At 42.0% G+C, this 22,331-nt stretch overlaps 1 protein-coding gene across 10 annotated transcripts in view; it reads right to left on the reverse strand.

The window, feature by feature from the left end:
- Positions 1-13,862, reverse strand: part of CNKSR2 (connector enhancer of kinase suppressor of Ras 2) — a 220,460-nt gene extending 206,598 nt beyond the window's left edge. For 3 of the 10 annotated variants that reach the window (XM_030476541.1, XM_030476540.1, XM_030476539.1), the window contains exon 1: positions 12,322-12,854. In XM_030476541.1, the coding sequence (XP_030332401.1) occupies positions 12,322-12,385 (64 nt within the window). In that variant the 5' untranslated portion in view covers positions 12,386-12,854. Of the gene's footprint in view, positions 1-12,321; positions 12,856-13,791 lie in introns of those variants that run through there. The other 7 variants (XM_030476533.1, XM_030476531.1, XM_030476535.1 and 4 more) reach the window with 5 other exon arrangements.
- Between the last annotated feature and the right edge of the window lie 8,469 nt (positions 13,863-22,331).

Below are 22,331 nucleotides of genomic sequence, written 5' to 3' on the forward strand. Positions count from 1 at the left end.
ACAAAACAAAAAATGTTCACCTGACTAAACAAAGCAATTGGATTAGAGCACACAGAGCAAACTTAAATAAAGTCACATATGCAACAGCAAAAAGTCATTAAGAGAAGGGGAAAAAAATGGTAAAAAAACCCCTCAGCAAGCAGACAAGTCTTTATAGCTGGCCTTATCCAACCTTTCTGAACTCCTAGCTAGTTTACTCCCCATCTGTCATATGATAATAACTTTCAAAAGGAGCACATTTAAGACCTTACCAAAAGTTCATTCAAGTTGATTGTTCTTGGGGTGCCTGATTACATGCAAAAAGGGTGTATTCTTCTAGAGAAGCTCTACACAGATTTATTTTTCTCAACACTGATGGCTGATTTTTAAAATTAAATCATTTATAATTTATGGGTTTGTGCTGTTCCACAGTGACAGAAAAATCTTAAAATAATGAGCAGTAAACAAAAACAAATGGCCTCTTGAGATTTAAATACCTAATCATGCCACTAAAAAGCTATTTCTATATGTTTGCTCATTTTTAAATTACTGTAATCTGGAAGCCATTTTCTTTCTAGGGAGTACAGTCGTAACGTTTGACGTTACTGAGATGCTTTGAACTCAAAAACTTTGAGCTCCAACTTTGTGAACTGCCATAGCACTTTCAAAGATTCTATCAAAAAAAAAAAAGGCAAATTAGATAAATTTGTAATTTTAGAAACAATTCTATCATCAATTGAAACTAAATCCTGACACCCATCAATCTTTCCCTTCAGAAGCCTCAATTTAATTCTTTCTTGAAGTGAATTTTGATGTAATAAGATTTATCAAAACAGTATTCTGCAGGAAACTCCCTACAGTATATGACAGCACTAAAAGAGAAGGTACAAGCTTAAGATTTACAGTTTTAATTCTTAGGATAAATACAAGTCAATTACCTTGCAAGAGCTAGACCACATTACTGAACATACACAAAGTGAGGAAATCTAATGAAATGACAAGACAATATTACAATTCCTAGGTATTACTTAATTCTGCCTGTTAGTTGAATTAATTTCATACATATGCAATTGGAGAATTATGAGCATGTTCATTTTTCCTTTAGATCGAAAACAGCACCATTCTCACCAGAGCCTGCAATACATTATCAACTGAAAACCAAACGTTTTCTAAAGCAAGGATCTTTTACCTTTTTATTTTTTAGGTAATGGCTGGGCAGCAAAGTTTTTATTCAACTTTTCCTTCTTTTCAACTAGAAAACAAATTTTCAGTTAGGTTTGGGGGGGGTTGTTCTAATTTTATTTGAAGGAATGCGTTACATATCAAAGTTGTATTTTCAGTTATTCTATTACACACAGTACCCATTCCTCTGAACAGAAATTTGGGCAGATCTGCAGACGTGAAAAACATTCAGGACATGGCATCCAGCAGACTCAAGCCTCTGTACCACAATCGCTGGCATTTGGATGCCCAGGTAGTCACCTCCAGCACACTGCTGCAACCTGCTTCAGAAAGCAATGGTCTCAGAGACACAGATAAAACCCTCTGAGCTGATAACGGTTCCAGAGGCAGCCATTAACTGCCCAGTCTGTCCAGGTTTACTCATTCATACCTCATTGGCATTAGTTACCTTCAGTTCATAACTGAATAATTATGGCTTATAGTGAGCTGAGGGATGACAGATAGAGTTGAGGAGAGAAACCAGATGATGTCCAAATAAGCAACAGAAAAGGGTTTCACTGACGAAGACAGAACAAGCAAAGAATCAATGAGCTCCTTGTAAAATAAATTTGTAAACTTCTAGTAAGCGAAATTACCTTTAACCTTCTGCAACAAATTTCAATTTTTATTCATGCAGCAAATAGTTCATGGGGCATATTTTCATAGAAAAGTGATTTTTTTTGTCTTGCATTTTGTTTTTTTTTCCAAGACCTTGGGTTAGTGAGCTGGGAAGACCATTTTCAAATACTGACATTTCCATCAGGGAGATGGCGAGCACTCCTGCATTAGCTGTGCCACAACACTTCAGCAGTCTTATTCAAGCCAAGATAGTTATCCCCATCCTTTAATTAAAACAGGAAGAAAAAAAAAAAGGAAAAAAAAAAGAAAACCCACACAAGGGAACATGCTAATCTCAGGAATACAGAAGTTCCATGATAGCATATGCGCCATTTCACTATTTTGCACTTTCTATAGTTGCAAAAGGTAGTTTCATCCTAACTCATGCAGTCATTCAAATGCTCTGCCAGTAAGGTAATTTGCTAAAGCAGACATTTAAAGCAATTCTTTGAAGGCTATGATATATCCAGTCCTTTTGAAAACAAAGTCTATTTGCTCTCAGGGAGTCCTGTCATATATGTAACTTTCTTATTTTTCTAACGATAAACTGTCCTCCTTCCTTCAAATATTCAGATTGACACTTATATCAAAATCTCTTATGTGGAATGATTACACTTCCAGGCTTTCTCTCAAATCCACATGCAGAGCGTAACAAATTATACACACTACACTGTGCTCTTGGACTCAATTACCAGGGCTCCAGAAATAGGCTTTTGACCACAGACTGCATTAAATAGTTAAGATCTATATGGTTTAAAACATACAACAAAATAACAGCTAAAGTAATGAAAACCACATCTGATTTTGAAGTCCAGTGCCCAACAGCGAAATTACTGATCGCAGGTATTTTCAAGAGGACTTGTGGGATACAACACTCAAGACTACACTAAAAAACATAAAGAGAAATTTAAGAAACAATAAGCCTCCACTATATATTAGTTTAACTCCAGGTTAAACTAATATATAGTTAGTTTCATTTGAAAATATTTGAAGACTGCAATATTTGAAAAGGGCAATAAACACCTCTTTGAAAAGCAGTAAAGGCTACTTCATCACCAGGCACTTACAAAGTTTTGGACACAAGCAGAAGCAGACTACAAAAATAAAAACACAGTAACAGGGTTTTTTTGGTTTGGGTTTTTTTTTGTTGTTGTTGTTGTTGTTGCTGTTTTGTTTCATATTAGCGCTGACAAAACGAAGTCTACCAAAAAGAGACATGCTTCATCTCTTAAGAGAAATAGAGACAAATGGCACACAGTTCTATCCATGAGAATGAAGCACCAATAAACAAGCCAGACAGAAGTCAACCAATGCTGAACACTCAAGAAAGTATTTTTTGCATACTTCACCCCATACTTCAGCCACACTTCAATCAGACTAATCAAGAAGAAAACTGTTATTTGTTTGGTGTTTACAAGGTGTACACAAAGCAGGACAAGTGTAGATTCACAACAGTTGATTGTATACATGGGTTACTTTTTCCAGAGAGCAACTTCTATTTTGCATTCAACAGGTCCCTCCACCAGTATTTCTTGAAAATAACAAAAAAAAAAAAAAAAAAAAAAAAGGAAGGACCAGAATGGCACTGCACTTTGCAAATCAACATATCAGCTGTGTGAAAGCAACCAATAAAACTACAAAGCAACTGAAGTAAGTAAGGCAGGCACATGTCAGTAATGGATATCAGTGAAGGGAATCCAGTTACAAAGATTTTAATTATTAACATGGAATTTAACCGGGGTGCTAGAGTTAAGTCTCCCACTATCATGAAGAATGCCAGCAAGCCTTCAGGAACCACACCTGGTCAAGATTTCAGGTTGACATCTCACTAAAAACACAGAGTTCTCTTGTCATTCCCATGAACGGTTTTGGTGTTGACTCAGAGGAAAGAATGCCATCTAGTGAATTACACAGAAAACACTGGCATGTCCCACCTATATTTACCTGGCTGGTTACGCAGAGGAAGGTTTTCTTCACCTTCTTGTGGACATGAAGATTATCAGGAGGGAAAGGAAAGAGAGAAGGAAGGGAGGCCATGGAAGAATCTATTTTAAAATAAGTCATTTATAGCTGTAGCTATTGGCAATTGATGGATCTGGCCAACCTAAAACTAAATTCTACACTTTAACAAAAACAGTAATATTATAAAGTTCTGTAAAGCTGACAGTCATCCTCTGTAGGAGGCAACAGCCCTTTAGAGGTGACCCAGCCAGCTGCTCTGCAGTATCCACGGGTATGTTCATCCTTCCAAATATAAGACAGCCAAGGAGCAGGTGCCAGCATTACCTCCTCTCATGTACAACCTTAGCTCCCACCTACTCTCTTCCAGATCAGTTTGGCCAGCTTGCACAGGAAGATTTCATTGCGCTGGTGTTACTAGACGAAGCAGCACAGGCATGGGCCCATTAGTGATATCTGAAGTTAGATGAAAATGGCTTACACGCTTGCACCCCTCAGCTGCACATCCACTGACCACCCACAGAGGAAACCAGTAAAATCCTAGCAGAGAAGTCTCCACAGCATTCACAAACTAAAATTCCGCATTACCGAATAACGACCCTGTTCCACTTATATTAGTGAATGTTTGATGCTGATGTGAGCCTTAAACCATTTATTTTAGAAAGCTACTCGAACCTTTGATTTAAAGGCTCAGTTAATTTTCATCATCTTTTTGCCCTCTTCACACGACAGAAAAGGTATAATACAAAAGTACAGTACTTTGTACCCCACTAAATTAAAATAATACACTTCAGCTGAATATAGTTTAATTACAGCTTACTCTTGTACACTCAATTAACAGTTTACTTGGAAATTCCCACCATATGGTACTGTAGCAGATGTTAATCATGTAAGGCCAAACACTTTGAAATTACTGTTCTAGGCACTTCATCTGAGGTACCAAGTGCCCTAAATTTCTACTTCAAGGATAAACTGGAAATGCTAAGCATCCTACAAGATCCCATCCACAGCTATTTTCTCAAATAGAGTATTATTTGGCAGATAAGGAGAACAAAAAGGGCTAGATTTTCGAGCCTCCGTTGCTTTAAGATTACTTGATATAGGCAGTGCTGATTACCCTTTACATAAGAAAAATGCCTGCACTGGAAACCTCAAGATTTCATTTCATCTACCAGATTTCTGGTAATGCCGAAATATCGTGAGGGTAAAACATGTGTATGAGAGGATACTCATATAGTATTCCAGATCCTGGGTACACCACACCAATGGACCTGAGTCTTCCAGCCCTTCGCCCTTCAATTCCAGGAAAGGAGCATTTATGAGGAACAGCAGATGATTGCTTGTGGACTGTCAGCTATTTTAAATTTAAGAGCAAATGTCCTGTTAGGTCCAACTGTCCCACAAAAAGAAATTAAACTCCCTGACAGTTCTGCAAGTACGTTTACGTGGCAGTTGCTTTCCTCTGCATTATGACTTAAGGCCCTATAATATGGGCCTAATATTGGGCTCCTAACATTCTTCTTCTGGAAAAATGCAACTCATCTCCATCTCCCTGCTTCATCTTTTTAGAAAATGCAGGAGCGTTTGAAAAGCTGGAAGAGATGAATGAAGAAAATGTGGCATTTCAGAATTTCACAACACAGCCCTTCCAGAATTGGAATTTTTTTTAGCAAAATATTTTGGAACCCTTATTCTACAGCATTTGTCTTGATAACTATTCACCTTCTAGACTGAAGGTTTAAAGTTTTCATTAAGTAAATTATTAAGCAGTAAACATGATGGTAGCACAATTTTGTTTTATTTGGATCTAGGAATCTAGAGCTAAGTTATCCTGCTGAAGGTAAGTTCTTGCTACAGGTGATTGTGGATACAATTATTCTATGATTTAATGAGGAAATGGTAACTTCCTGAAAAAAAAACAAACTAACAAAAAACCACCAACAAACAAACCAGCAGATGCATAGAATGGAAGCCTGAGGAATGAGATTTCTCTTTCCCCTGGTTGCATACCTTTGAATGCAAGCCTATACATGAGAATTTTGTCAGGAAACAGCTTTTCCCTATTCTCCTGGAAATCAGTAACAAATATTACTACTTGACTCTGAGAAATCAAGTGCAATCAAATACTACAGTAACTTTACTGAGATTAAATGATTATCTGCACTTCTGAGGATCAGACAGAAAGGCTAGACCATTTGCCAGTTTGGGTTTTTTAAGATAAAACTGCCTGGTTTATTATTGTCAGAGAGCTAAAAGACCATTACTTGAAAAGATTCTAAAAATGCATCTGTATATATATTTCAAAACTCTCGTCTGAAAAGTGATCTCATTTCTATTGCCACTTTGCAAAATTCTTGACACCCATTAACCAGAAAAGGCATTTGTAAATTGCTTGCTTTAATACTGCAGTGTGCAAATAAATCTGAATAAGATCAGAGTATAGAGCTTTGCTGAACTGTTGCAAAAAACCACTTGAGAAAACATATTGTGAGGCCATATTTAAACTAACAGATGTTTCAGAAACAGAACAATATGTTCAAACAAAATAAAGGTGTAAACGGGCAGTGTTAAAATTATTTCACAGCTAGCACATTAATTTCGGTAGCAAGTGAGATCACCTTGTCTAGGAAAGTTCCCTCATGAAAAGATCATTAATTTAGAAATTAATTCTCATGTTATGCTTAAAATTTGGCTACATGAATTATTTGCAGTGTGGCTGCTTATGTAACATTGCCTTTGCTATGGCAACACCCGGGCTGTTAGGCTTTGACACATTCCAGTTGCAATTGCAGTTTCATTTTCTGCTGATAAACAATGGCAGGAGAGGTCTTCTAATCACAAACCAAGATGCCACAAAACACATCACCATGACTGATGTGGTGGCCATTGATACTGCTAAAATGCCTAATGTCAGAAGGGCGAGCAAAAAGTGAGAGATCCACAGGAAAAATAAACACGCTCAAGAAAGAGATCTCCCAGCACTGCTTTCACTACAGTTTTAAAGCCAGAGTCCTTAAAACTAAAGTTTGGATAGCACAGTTTGACTCTTGACTATCTGTCTTTGTACAAACTCCCCTCTCTAAAAAGACCCCCAACTTGTCTTACCAAAATTCTTATTACTTCCTGACAAATAGAGTAACTATCTATAAATTAAAAAGTTTGCGAGTTCATCAAAATTAAGCTCCAGCTATGGCACTATTTCACATTTTTCTATGGCTTTTCCACAACTTTCCTTTCTAGACATTACAGTAAAAGTCATAACTCCATTTAATAGCATCGCCTCAAAGCTAATGGAATACTACATGCACCCTCCAATACTGCAGAACTTCAGTTTGCTTTTCTTGGGAGAAAAAAAAATTCTAATGCTGACAAACTGTAAAACACCTGATCTATTCCACATATGGCACTTAGCAATGACTGTTCAAGTTGATGACTATTCTGCAGCTCATCAGTCATCTACACAAGCTTCACAAAGAATGAGTTTCAGAATCCAGGCATTTTTCATAATCTTAAATATCCAGCTTTTGTCTTCCTGAGACAGCTCAGCCTTTTCCATATTATTTCTAATAGTCACATTTGTTAATGGGCCTGCCAAAAGAAATATGAAGGGAAATAGCGTAAGAAAGGACCTTTAACTCAAAAACCATTGAAAATAAAACCTAAAAATATGGACAAAACTGAAAGCCCAAACGAGGCCCATACTTATGTGCAAGCACACCTCCTCTCTACCGTGAAGTAGATGTTCACAGGCCTGTGTAGCAATACAGTTCAGCCTACACTGCAGAAAAAGCCCTCTCCTAAACTCTGTCCGTAACACAGTCTTCTTCAGAGAAAGCCATGGCAAAAAATGAGGTAGGTCTGATAGTAACCCTGAACACAGGAGCCATCCTTACTGTTTTAAGACCTAAATCCATCTGTCACATCCAAGCACTGTAAGAGGGCTTGTGCCATCACTGATGAGCTTCCCTGTTGGTACCTAACGGCTCAGGAACTGCAGTGGGACCTGCGTGTTGCCACACAAGTCCTAGGGCTCTGCACATGCAGGAACAGGAGTGAAAAGATCCCCATGGCAACTCCTTTTTTTTTTTTTTAATCATCATTAAGTAACAGAGTCTTTTGTTTCAGAGCATTCCCACAAACTTTTGCATTTCCTTGACGAATAACACATAACTCCCATTACACCAAGCTGTCAGCAGCCCATGATGACTCCATAGAACACACATGCTGCTGAAAATGGCCATGAACTCCTTTACATGAAGAGCAGACAGAAACTCAGTTCTTAAATCCATGTAATATTCAGCCATCCAAATGGGTAACTTTTGCACTCCGATTTCTCTTTGCTAGCACAGTCATGTTTTCCTTCTCTTTCCCAAGTCCTTCTAAATATTTATATCCTTCTAAATGCTGGTAGAGTAGACTTTGTAGAGGTAAAAACTCCTTAGCATTAGAAGCCCTTAGAGCAACTCCATGTCTCAGATGTCAGCTTCTTCAGTATGACTACCATTACAACGGTTTAAGCTGTATGAGCTTAGTATAAGCTCTATGAGCTGTCATTCAACAAACAAAAAAAAAATTTAAGCTTTGTCAGATAAAGTAATATCGATTTTTCCAAGTGGATTGCCTTTTTGAACAGCTTCTGCCATTGAGAGATTGGTACTGAATTAAAACTAGAATACTGTTAAAAGCAGCAAGTCCTTATCAAACAACAGCCATTATAAATAACCTCAGACAAAAGAAGTCAAATTACAAGACTCAGTTTAAAACATCCTGATGTTTGGAAAGTAATTGCATGTCTTTGAGTTTCCTCAGCACCTCAGAAATCTAAAATACATCTGACAAGCTATCTTCCTGAGTCAGTGGAAGCCATGACGTCCAACAGTGCTCGCCTATGCAACATGTCAACGTCTTGCAACGCAGCAGTGGAATCCACACATGTCCTCCAAAGGGGAGGCAGAGGAGTCTTTTGTTTCAGAGCATTCCCACAAACTTTTGCATTTCCTTGACGAATAACACATAACTCCCATTACACCAAGCTGTCAGCAGCCCATGATGACTCCATAGAACACACATGCTGCTGAAAATGGCCATGAACTCCTTTACATGAAGGAGAAACTTGATTGACATAGTTTCAGCTCACTGATCCATGCAGGGCCTTTAAAATTAGTACTAAATAGATGAAAAGCAAAGTACTACACAGTTTGAATCAATTTAAATATTCATTTTCTCCTCCACATACAATATGCCATCCTGTGGGAGAGATGAGCTAATCCATCTGCTCTTTTTCCAGCTCCATGACAATTAATCTTCTGTCGGTGGGTTCGTTTTGAACCATACAAAAATTCATGTGCTGACACAGGCTCTGCTCATTTTGTCCTTTAGGTTTGAGAAGTTTTAACCGGTTCTTTGCTCCACAGCTTCTTATCATACACATTTTCACAGGTCAAAATTTAGGTAGTCGCTTGATTTCAAAACTAATTCCAGGTCCAAGTCTGTATCTCAGCAGCCTGAAAGTCCACAGGCTATTAAAGGATCCACAGGCCAACCATGTGTATTAAGGAATTAAAAAATGAAAATATATGGGAGACACTGTATTTATTCCATGAATACCCACAGTGTTGATCCCACTCCCCAGCCAGCCAGCCAGCCCAGAGCTTGGCGTTTTCATCTGACACTTTTGAGCAGGACAGCTTTCCCTGTCTCCATTTTTCACATCTTTTAATATAAGGTCCAATGCTTTATCACTGCCCTTAACATAATGCCACTAAGGTAATGGCTCTTTTGCCTAAATAAAGAATTCCAGACGGGGCCTTTTATTGCAAACGTTTAGGTCATACCACCAAGACCATCACAAACACACTGAGAGCAATAAAATCCGAAGTGTTTCATTTCCCCTTACTTTCAGATAACTGTAAACAACGTTAAGCAGTAGGATTTTTCTTTTTCAGAAAAGATTTCACTTTGAACATTGAAATCTATTTTGAAGAATGCTCTTTACAGAGCTGCTCTGAGCAGGCATATTACATAGCAGGGCACTTACTTCAAGGAAGAGGTTAAAACAAGAGTTCAACATTGATAATTCTGTAAAATAACCCCAGCAAGTCAGCAAAATATTCTTGCATCTTGAAGTTTAATGTAATTTATGCAAACCAGACTTGACCGCCGCTAATGCAAAGACCACTAATGCACTCAACCCAAAGTTCTCATGACAAAGATACGTTCATGCTTTACTCATCGAAAAAATGTAAAGCTTGAGTACCTCTTAAACCACAAGGAAGCTATTTTTGAGGCTTTCAGAAATGTAATTTCTTGGAGACAATGTGTTTAAAGCAGCAGAAGAACATTTTTTCACCCAGATTTCAATAACAATGTTTGCAACACTATGAATGATAAGTGAGGAAAACGAAGTTGTTGCAGCAAAGATCACTTGCCCTTATCCATTCACATCTTCCCATCAAACTGGGCAATGTGTAATCCATCACACAGAACTGGACTTGACCACAGTGGCTGGTCATACTCATCTCCAGGCTCAATTTTGGCAACTACAGTACCTATCAAGGTGGTTTTCCTCACACAGTGCTAGTAAAATGTAGGTGTTCTATCTCTCTCCACCTCACTTTAAATGAAGGTTCATCTGCAATTCAGGATACAAAATGAAGAAATGAAAGCTTGAGGCAACATACTCGTGTTTGCTTGGTAAAAATGAAAGTACTCCTGAGAATCAGTTGAGGATTCACACCAAAGTAAACAGGTTAAACACTAAAAAGCAAGCTTTGTAATCCAAAATCTAGGCACGACTGCAACAACTGCTTTTTTTGTAAAGTTCTCTTAATTATTTTTAAAATCAGATTTACAGCTCTGTGTGTTGGTCATGGGTTTCTAACCACAAACCTTTATCCAGCCTCACAATTGTTAATGTTATCATTTAGTCAGCCTGTTATTTTTAAATAACTGATTTTATACTGGTGCAATACAAAAGCAGAGCATGCACTGTACTTCACCTGTCACTTATAAAAAGTATTTGATATATTACATTTTTCAAGTGCTTTGGAAATGCACTATCTGCAAATTTTTTCTGCATTCCCAAAATATGGGGGAGGTATGTCAGACATTGATTTAAATAAACTCCTAAACATTCTTCTTTTTTTTTTCTTTTCAGAAGTAAAAATGTTGTAAGCTAAACAGCTGTCATAAAACATTTTGAAGTTGAAAGAGGTTTGCTTTTAATACTGATCATCTGTAGCTCCTTCAAGTTTTTAATTAATATTTCCTGATTTCTTATCACATTATTCTATTATTATTACTATTTTTATTATTAAGAATGCTTCAGAAACAGCAAAACTATGTATGTTGCTTAATATAATTATAACTCGACAGCTATAAATGCCAGGATTGAATAACTGAAAACATATGCTATATGCCTGAAATTTTAAGGATGATGAAATTGTCACATTAGTAGCATGCAGCATGTTATAAAGAACTCCCACAATGTAGCAGTTGTTCAAAAGTTGCACCCATCCGGTCATTCTATCTTTATAAAAAGATATATAATCCTAGGTGGTGATTTATTCAAAACACAGCTGCAGCCTAACTTCAAGGTAATTTAAAAAAAAAACATAAATCACCACCACAGAAAGACCTTTTGAAATTGCAGTGTTAAAGCCATGTCGGCGCACACAGAACAACAGGAAAACATTTCCAGAAAGTCCAAATTTTATTCTCATTAGACTTTATTTGGGGAGGACAGGTGAGGGAGCGGAGGGGCAGAGCAGCAGCATAAACACGCCTCTGCCCAGCGGACTCTTCCAGGCTAATGTAAATCACGGGTCTTTAAATGCCGCCCCTGGGGATGGGGACGGCTAACTCCCTTCCCCACGCATGGATGCCCCGAGCCCAGCCGAAGGAGCGGGCTGGGCGCCCTCCGACCCCCGAGGCGGTTTCACGGCAGCGGGGGGGGGGAAGGTGGGGATGGGGGACGATGACGGGGGGGTATCCCCGGCGCTCCAGAGGGCGCGCACAGATCCCCCAACCCCACCAGCTCCGGAGCCCCCTCCTCCCACCCCTCCTCCCGTTGCAGCCGTGCCCCCCACACGGGCGAGTGCCCCACGCTAGGTTAAACTTTTATTTCGCAAGTCATTTCACAGCGCATCTGCCGGGGGCAGCCGGGCGCGCTCCTCGCATCCCCGCGCTGCTGGCGGGGGGAGGCCCATCGCCGCACCGGGGCCGCCGCCCGAGGGGGGAGCATCCCGGGCTCCCCCGGTAACAGTCTGACCCATGTCCGTCCATTATGCCCCCTCGGCTTTATGGGCCGCAGAGTGTCAGCAGCCGCCCTCCTCCCACTGCGGCCGGGGACGGAGGGATAGCGCGACCCTGCGCCCCGGGGCAGTCCCCGGCCCCCTCGCCCTCTTTCTCCCCCAGCCAAACCGCAGGGGGAGGCGGCGGAGCGGGGAGGTGGGACCCCCGCGCGGAGGAAGCCACAGAGCTCTCCGCACCTGCGGGGATGGAGGGGGGGGGTGCGGTGATGGGACCCTCGGCACCGCTCCTCACCTTTCATCCAGTCGACGACTTGGCTCGGCGACCACTTACTGACGGGCTCCATGATGAGGGCCATGGGGAGCTCGGGGGCGCAGGGCGCGGGCGGCCGCCGCTCTCCGGGCGAGGGGCGAGGCTGTGCGGAGCGGCGGGACCGCGCTGCCCGGAGCCGCGGCGGCGGCGGCAGGAGGAGGAGAGCTCCGCTAAATCCCCGCTTGCCTCCGCTGCGCTCTGCTCCGCTCGCTCGCTCGCCGCCTCTGTGCTTCTCTGGGGATTTCAGTTCATGTTGCCGGCTCGGCGGGGAGGGGGAGGAGGAGGAGGAAGGGGGAAGAGGCGGTGGTACGCTCCGACGCCTCCCGCCCCCGTGGACCCGCGGGCAGCGGCGGCGGCTCCCGGCCACGCCGAGAGCTCGGATCCCGGGCGGCGGCGGGTCAGAGGGCTGGCTCCTCTCGGCTCGGCTGTGCCTTGCCCGGCGGCTCCCGCGGCTCTCCGCGGCCGCGGCTGCCGCGCCGGTGTCTTTTTCTCCTGGCGGAAATGACGAGGCGGCTCCTGCCACCCGAAAATATCTCCAAGTGAAATGGGAAGCGACACCCGACGGCCGCCCTGGGCGGGAGAGCGGGGGGGAAGGGAGGGATGACTCGCAAGGTGCCGCCGGTGGTGGGGGGGACCGGGACGGGACCGGGGCGGCGGCAGCGCCGAGCACCTGCTCCCGCCGAGGCGGGGGCAGCGGTGGGTGCCTGCGGTCAGCGGGGCCAGAGGCACCGCACCGGGTTCGGGGTTTGTTGGCTGGTTTTGGGAGGTTTTTCCCTTCAAAAAAGCATCGCTGCGTGGGCGGGAAAAGTTATTTATTTATTTATGTATCTATTTATTTATATATTTATTTTAATTCGTTTGAGTAAAGGCTGACTGAGAAACGGGCTTTTCATGTGATGTGGCGGACGGTGCCGCGGAACGCCTCCGTGGGGCCGTGGCGGCGGGTAGCACCGATGGGGTACCGGCCTTTGGCCGGGGTCTGAGGAGAGGGAGAGGAGGTGATGTGCACCTTGTTATTTGGCCTGCCTCACCCCGGGGACGCAGTAACGGGGCAGCTGGAGTGAGGCCACCCAGCGGAATCGGAGTGGGCACTGGGCAGCCTCCGCAGGGAGAGGGCACCGCAAGGGGCTGGCTGCTTTGCCCTGGGTATCCCCCGAGTTACACCACTACAGTGTGGTGGCTGCGGGTCTGTAAATCCACCGTCCCTGCAGCGGACCGTCATTGCTGGAGCTGTTCATCTCGTTGTGTGCCCCCCCCCCCGGCTGCATCATCCTGCAGGCTACCCCGAGGGAGCAATTCCCACAGATTCTGAGCCAGAATATTTTCTTGTAGGAGTCCCTCCCAAGCGCAGAGCGATCCCTCCTAGTATGGCTTTTCAAGCACCCACCCTAGGAGCCTCTTCTCTGAAGAGGCAGCGGCCCCCTCCCCGAGCTCCGGGCGGAGGATAAATACCGTTGAAGGGTGTTTTCCCGCTAGGGAGTTGGCCAGTGCACAGCTTTGCCTGCATTTGCATTCACCCTGCTTCCCCTGCCAAGGCTGAGGCGACGGCCATCAAGATGTTCCCTGTGACGCTGTCGGCTGCTGAATGCCAGCTGCTGACGCTGACATTTAATATCTGTACGTGAGGAAAAAAGAGGATTCCCTCAGCCCCGAAGTGGCAACAGCAAAGGAATCCCTTTGTATGGCACGGGCAGCGACAGAAGCTCTCCGGTTTCGGTATGTGGGGCTGAAGTACCAGTGATGATGAGGGCCAGCAAGGCACTCACAGAGTTGGTAACATCTCTCCTTGGAGACCCAGGAGGAGCCTCCCTAACAGCATTAGTTAGATTTCACTATAAAGGTTGTATTCATCCTTGAGAAGAAACTTCTTTTTACTGAAAACTGGGGCTTACACACTTTCTTGTGTCACATTCCTGCCAGCACACTGACTACGATGCAGTCTGCTTCTAAAGAGGTTGTGTTACGTGAAGACACTGAAACAATAAACCTCACTTGCAAATTAAGGCTGACTTTTTTCCCTATGAAAGGTTTGAAAGGTATGCGGAACCCTTACATGCTGGGTTATTGTTGTTGAAAGAGCATGTCACAATTTTAATTAGAAACCAGTAGTTTGAAAGGTTTAGAAGTGCATACCCAAGATCAAACTGAAACCTAGCATATAATTTATAACACCATTGTGTAATTCTCACTGTGCTGAGGAGTTCTTCATGGGTGAGGAGAGGGGAAGTAAGTTCTCAGTGTGTATGTCTGAAGTCCTGTAGTTCATGTTTATGGCATGCACTAGGATCCCTATAGCTTGCCAAGGTGACCTGTAGCTGAAGTGTGTTTGTCAGTAAAGCATCTGTGACCCAGTAGTGTCCCAGTGGTCAATAACTATTACTTTTAAATTTCCTTTATAGTGGTTCTAGCAAATTATGGAATGGTAAAAAGGAGCTTACACTCCTGCTTCAGTAAACAGATGATGTTTTGAGATGGGATCTAATTACCTTGTTCTTCTCATAGAGCGTAACCATCTCATAAACACTGGGGTAAGTCCCACCTTTTTGCTTAGTTCTTGTTTCAGCCTCACTAAAGAGTGTTGGCTTGGCTATGGTAGGGAGGATTTGGCTCAGTATGAGTGATGATAAAATTATCCGGCCATGGTATTTAACTTGATGACCTATTACAGCAGTGAATTCTATAGTCAGGACATGTGCTACATAAAAGTATTTTTTAATGTATGTGCTCTAAATTTATTACTGCCCGATTTTATTATTGTTCTCTCCTTCTAGGGTAAGCAGTCAAAAGGAGAGCTGAATGACTTTTCATGCTGACCTTCTTAAACTACAGTGTCTCAGCCAAATCCAAAATGCCTTAACCAATGTCTTTTGGCTGTTTTCATGTTTCGGTTTAGTGGCCCTCATTTTCCTGTCACACCTGCATGAGTCAGGCCTTTTGTGTAAAGCATATGGGACAGGCTTCTGCAGAGATGCTGAACTGCAGAATTAGGTCCTAACTCATATTTTATAATTACTCTGGTCCATATAGTACATTAAAAAATACTGTGTTTAAATATATATATAAAAATATACATGTCCTTGTTAGATAAATCTCAATTTATTAGGTTGTATATGTAAAAGTAAGTACACAGTAAAATTCTATATTGAAAAAAAATAATAAGAACAGTGATGAGTTTACAACTGAAGTACAAGCCTGAACCCATCTGTATAGACTATATATTTGCTTAAATATTCATTCTCCACATATCTGTGGACATGGATGGAGAGCCCCAGCAGATAATTCTGGGCATACACACCTCCCAGATCAGCACCTCAGCCTGCAAGTTCACAGATGATGTTGCCTTTCTGTCATGGCACATTGTCAAAACCAAAACTCCCCAGAATTCGACTGGCAGGTGTAGCTGCTACAGCACTACAAATTGTAAATACTGCCAGTAAATAGTTCAAGTATGTCTAATAATATGCTTTTTGTACTTGTTTAATTAAATAGGACAACTCCTGAAGTAGAGCACTGCTCAACCTGAATAATGGTGGCAGAATTAGACCCAAGTTCTAACTTGAGTCTAATGCCCACTTGAGTGGGCATTTGTTTTGTGTATATGAAGCCAGACTCTACAGTGGGTACCAGCAATGGGTACAAGCATAACTGTGAGTTCCCCGGAAACTTCATGGACTTTCTGGTAGCATCTCTAGAAAACATACAAGATGCTCAGTAATGACAAGTTGAAATCTTGCCCTGAAGCTAGGGAAAGGAATTTAGCACTCAAAAGATGTTATTTCTGGTGCTGGGTATTAAAGTAGATTCTTCAAGAGGAAGGAACATGAAAACAAGTGGAGGTAAACTAAAGCTGAGGTCTAATAAACCCAGTTGGATTAAAAAAAACAAAACAAAAAAAAACCACAATGAAAAAGCCAATACTTTTGTCAAGTTAAGAAAGCTTGTTTGTGTTTTAATAACAAATAAATTCCGGATTTTTATAAGGGAGGCTTTATTTGATAAGAATCAAGCTCTTCCATTCCTATTAGCTCATGCTACGAACATCTGCTTTGGATGCTGTATCCTCATTACTGAAGAGTATTTTATTCCACAGCCTGGGACAATGTGTAAAGCGAGTTGCTACTTTTAGTTGCTACTAAAGACACCGGGATCATTCGCTGGCTGATAGGGCTGCCATCTGTCCTCTGTTCCCTGGAGTCTTTTTGCCTTCAGAGTGGTGTCTGAGCTGATGCCTCGTCAATGCAAGGGTTGCCATCCCTGCCAGGGCAGGCATCTTCCAAGGGGAAATTGGAATGATGGGGACAAGGAGGGAAATAATGCATAGCCTTGGTGCCAGGGGGCCACGGGCAAAGTATGAAGAGGAAGGTTCATGGCAGAGCAGAGGTGCAGTGGGGTGGTAAGTCTCTGAGGAGGGTAGGGGCAGGGTAGATCAGGAAAGTTTAAAGGAGCAAAGAGGCTTAGATGCGGCTGGAGACTCAAGACAATTCAGAGCGATGCCCTGAACTGACCAGTTGTCCCTGGCACTGGAGCAGCAGGAAGGTGTGAACACCCTGGGATGGGAAGAAGGTGCATCCTGGCTGAGAAGAGCAGGTCTGTGGGGTGCTGTGTGGCCCACCACTCCACTGGCAGCCAGCTACCGCTCACTCCCCATCCATGGACAGCTTCTACCTGTTATGACAAAGAGGCCAAAAAGACACCCAATTAATTTGGGGCCAACACTGAAATCTCACTGTTTCCTCATTTCTCACCACTCATCTTCAACCTGCCTGAAAGCGCATGTCCTTTTAAATAGTATTTCAAAAGCAAATGTCTTGCCCTTAAAGTATATGCCTTAGATCCTTGATGGTTTAATTTGACATAAATATGGGGGGAAGGGGATGCAATTTATATTGGTTTTTTGTAATCAGAAATAGAAATCATAATCCCCCAAAGATGTTTAATAATTTAAAGTATTCAGAACTCAAGTAAGGCTATTAAGTGATTAGAAATTAGATTAAAGGTGGCTAAAGGGTAAAAATTTAAGGACTTCAAACACCTTTTGTAATACAAAGGCTCTTAAAAAATGAACAAGCTGAGAATTTCCCCAGGAAATTCCTATCATTTTAATTAGGTTTCTTCACTTAAAATAAAAAAAGGAACCACTCCATACACAATTTGAGTCCCACTGCCTCTCTTAAACAGTGGACTCAAGTAATTGCCTGCTGAGACCTCCTCCTTCCCCAGGTTTGGGGGGTCATGCAGAGGCTTAATAGATTTTGATGACCAGGAGGGACCACCCCGACCATCTGACATCTCCTCCTGCATTGATGCCTGCCAAATAATTTCTCCCAGCCTTTCCCTCAGTGAGGGAAATTATCTTTCCTCTGAGCATATCTCTTCTCTACACCAAATAGTATCCATTTTTCATTTCATTCTGCATGGAGTCAAGTGCCTGGTTCGTTCTGTCACTGAAAAGAACAGGAATCCCTGGCAACGTGACAAGCTCTTGTCTTTCTGCATCCCATGGTTGCTCCCAGCCGAGGCTCTGATGCGGCTTCTCACTGCAATGAGATGCTGCCATGTGGAAGGTGCAAGCCAGAAGCAGAGGGACACTGGAAGTGTCCCTGCAGATGCAAAGGGCTTTTCAGGTGTCTAACGCACTCGGTTGGAGGTGAGGGGGAAGCTGCCATCTCAAAAGAGCTATTTTCTGTTGCTTTGTGAAAATAAATACACATAGGTGGGCCTTCTTGTTTCCTTTTTTTTAGGCACAAGCTCAAGGAGGCTGTTTGTTTGTTCAGCTACCGTGCTAGGCTGAGGCTGCATCTATGCTTCTGTGACATATGCCCTGCTTGAAACAATAAGAAACCCAAGGGAAGTGTCCTTCTGTGCTAAAATTATTAGAAAAAGATTTTAAAAGAAAATAACTACTAATTATTAACATCATGTTCCCACTCATTATTAGCATCACAAATGTAAAATGGCTGCCAACAAGAGTCAGCTCAGAAATCTCATTAGAAAGAAATGTCACATTTTATTCCTGGTTATAAATGCTATTTCGTTACCTTCAGAATAGTCGGGTGGTTGGCTAAAAGCAATGGGTGGCTCCCCTCGAGGTATATATTTTTACTGATGAATTCATGTTAGTGAAAGAATAATAAATATCTGATCATTTTCTAAGCAATCCTGAAAATAAAACAACATCTAGAATTGCCAAAGAATGTAGTCATCTAAATTGCACACTGGAGTATAAAAGAAAAAGAATAATGATATGGTAATATAAAAAGGGCAAAACCATAATGAGAAGGGACATTTGTCAGTATATTCAAAAAAGCACAATCTGTCTCCCCGGTAATTTGGTGGAGTACAGAAAGTATTACATGCCATATTACAACTATTACATTTTATTTCTGACTTCAGGAAGCATTGCCATATGTCTTCAGATCAGACATGGCCTCTTAAATGTGGCATGTTCTTTGTTCTCACTGTGCGGGCTCCATCCCACTTGGACAGTATTTATGCCGAACAAATTAAAGAGAGTATAAATCTTCCAGTGCCACAAGACTGCGTATCAGCCAGCTTTTGTGGATGAAGTGGGCAGGAGCAATTTGGCTCCTAATGAACAGCGAAACTTGACAGGTTTGCTTTATTTCCCAGACCTGACAACTTTCTCTAAAAGCCATTGTTACAGAAATAGCCCCGAATTTCCCAGCCTCAAGAAACATTTACTATTTTCAAACATATTTCACAGGAAAAGGCAAAAAGACACGTATTTTCAAATATTCCTGGTGTATAGCAGCATATCTATGTTACAATTAAATATGCCCTGATGTGCACTGGTGTTGCTATGATGAGAAGTTATTTAAGGTTTTGTACATTTACATAAAGCTTCTTGTTTGCAGCTTGAGAAATTGGTGACCTAAGGTCGTACTCCTAGGAGAAGTCCTTCCTGTCCCCACATTCTCCTTGGAACCGTGTCAGGACTGTGCATAGACCTAAAGGTCCATCCATATGGTGTCACTTTGAAATCAAAGTGAATTTAGGGCGGCTGATAGTCAAATCAAAAGGGTGCCTGGAGAACAATATTAACCAGAGTACATGTTAGACTTACATAAAAACGCTAAGTGTTCAGATATCACAGCAGTGACAGAGTTTGGACTTTTTTATACCACCATGCCATGAATGTTCATTCTGTACTGTTATTTACAGCTGGACCTGGTTAAAGCATAAGAAACAAGGACAAGGCAGAGGAATCTTGGTTTGTGAAAGGGAAGTATGAAGAATATTTTTGCAAGGGAAGGAACTTTTGTAGTATCAAAGAATTGTTATAATGAAGGAAAAGTATCAGTATAGAAAAAAAATTATGGATCAAGGTGAAAAGGTGGCATTATAGGAGGAGTGAAGCAGAATGACAGGGGTTGCACAACAGGAAGCAGCACAGTAATCAGAAGAAAATATTACAGGAAACTGAAAAACGAGCATAAGAGGAAATAAACATAAATGAATGGCTCAATCTGTAGGTACGCTTAGAATTAAGGAGGGGATTAAAAAGTGAGAAAGCAGTGAAATAGGAAGATATGGATGAGTATTGAAATTGGGAGGAAATAAAAGAGGAAATGTAAGTATATTATCAAATCCAAGAGATCCAAAACATGGACAGGTTTTAGGAGAAAAGGATTTTAAGAAGACAGGTAGATGGGACAGGGTAGATTTGAAGTACCTAAAGTGACTCATCAGGAATTAAGCCATGGAGAAGGAGTCAAAATAACTTCAGTCAGAAAAGCAAGAAAGCTTCTCACAAAACATACCTGGATCAAGTGCTAAACAAAAGCTTTTTTTGTTGTTATTTTTCTTGTTCCTTGGTAGACTAGAGGTAATGAATTGAACTCTGCTGAATTAAATGTGCCTGGCTTATTCTCTACCACTGGTCTCAGCTACTACAGAATGGCTCATGTCCATGGCATTAAACAGCCTTTACCTCCAAAACCAAGTGGCTACATGCAGCCTGCATATTTTGGATGATTCCTGACCATGCTAACACCCAAACAGAGCCTGAGACTTGTTTGGGAGGTATTAGCTGGCATAGCCCAAAGTTGTGCCAGGGAACACTTGAGCAGTTTGGTAGCACAAGCATTCTCATACCTGGAAATATTCCAAGACCTTTATAGATTTAGGGCTGAGGTCTTAAGGATGGAGCCTACATTCATACCACAGGCTCTGGCATTGCTTTCCAGATCTAGGTTCTTTCTCTGCTGTGCTCTGACTTGAGTGTCAACATCAGACTAGAGCAGGCAGCACCCGTTCCACACAGCAGTGAAGCCAGGGCTGGACAGGGGCCTGGACAGTCTCCAGGTGCTCATCCAATCCTTATACTTTGCCAACCAACAATCAAGGATGTCCTGGAAGTGTCATAAAGCCCCAAGGAGAACCCCAAGGTGCCCTGGAGGTCACCTGAGGGGGTGATCTAATCACAGTCTCAAGGAAGTAGTTTAAAATCAACTGCGAGTATCACAACAGCTTACTTTCCCACAAGTACCCTTACATACCTGTATGTAAGGTGCCTTGACAAAGTAGGAGAATGAGGACAAATAGTCAATACCCCACTATAGATAAAACCATTTTCTCTCATTTGTTAGCTGCCTCTAGCTTCACAGCCTCAAAGTCCCACCTGAAAGTTGGTCATCCTCCTATCCAGATCCAGTCTGATGTTAACCATGAGTGCTGTCCCAGCCCTGCAATCTCCTGAAACTTTTGTTTCTGTAGTTGGCAAAGATGAGTGCTGGGAAGTCAGGAAATAGAAGGCACAGACTGGAAACTTTGGCAAAGCTCTCCGTCACTGTTTGAATAATTGCTCAGCAAAAATGCAAGCCACAGACTTATTTCAGATTCCTCTAACCATCCCAGTTTTAAAAACTCTGTTAATCCCAGTGACGGCCAGATATCACACCTATCTAATCTAATCTTCCGAGGCATTTCCATTGTGCTCTTCTCTGTAGTATTCTGAGCATTTTAGAGAATTAAATGAGTCTACTACATAATCTAATTAATATGGATCTTTGGTTCTCTATTTGCTCGACATGGACAGGAGGAAAAGGCACATGATTAATCCATTTTAATTATTATTATTAAAGTTATTACAGTGGGACAGCAATGATAAGGAGGGGTCCTGCATTTTAGCCAGAAGGCATTGATATCTCTGGTTCTTCAAGTCTCTCAAAGGAGGGAATCCCAGAGAGAACTCTCCTCTCATGATGTTGAACAACACTAGAGAGCTTTGCACTAGCATATCGAAATTTGATCAAATAGATTTTCAGCTCCAAGTGTATAGCATAGGAGCATATTAATGTTTGCACTGCTGCAGCGTATGTGGTTTCATACCCAAAGTAGAACTGCATCAAATTTAAGACCTAACTTGCATCTGTGCACAGGTTCGTATGAGAGCTTGCCTGATGCATTTAGGCATTACTGATGTGAATTCCTATTGTGCAAATGTGATTACATGGCTTTTTAGAAATAACTCATCTTGCAAATAGTCTGGAATGACTTTATTGGGTCTGCTGAAGGTCATTTCAGATTCTGGAAGCACGGCAAAGATTTATTTGTATATTTTCCCTTTCTTTGCAGGTCATCTGCTCTCTCTTGAATCAGCCTGAATTTTACATCTTCCTCTGCAGAGCTGAGGTTATTTTGAAGTTGACTGGATTGCATCTGTCCACTTTGGGACACAGCAATGCTCAGAACCAAGTCAGCATATGGCAGCCATAGACTGCGTCTCCTACCATCTCCAGACAAAAAACATATTTCCATCAATCTTGACTATTTGTTGGGAAAACCCAACAGCAATGAAAAGTCCATGAGGATTCCACAGCTAAAGGAATTCCCTGAAACCATTATCTGAAGGTAGCATGTCAGGACCTAAAGATGTGCAGTCTACCTACAGAAGCTCCACAGCCACCTGACCAGATCTGACCATTTGTGTAATATGCTGTGCCAGCCAGCGATGCTGGGAGGGACAAAGG

Source organism: Strigops habroptila, chromosome 2 (assembly GCF_004027225.2).
Source record: "Strigops habroptila isolate Jane chromosome 2, bStrHab1.2.pri, whole genome shotgun sequence".
In the NCBI taxonomy this organism is placed as follows: Eukaryota; Metazoa; Chordata; class Aves; order Psittaciformes; family Psittacidae; genus Strigops; species Strigops habroptila.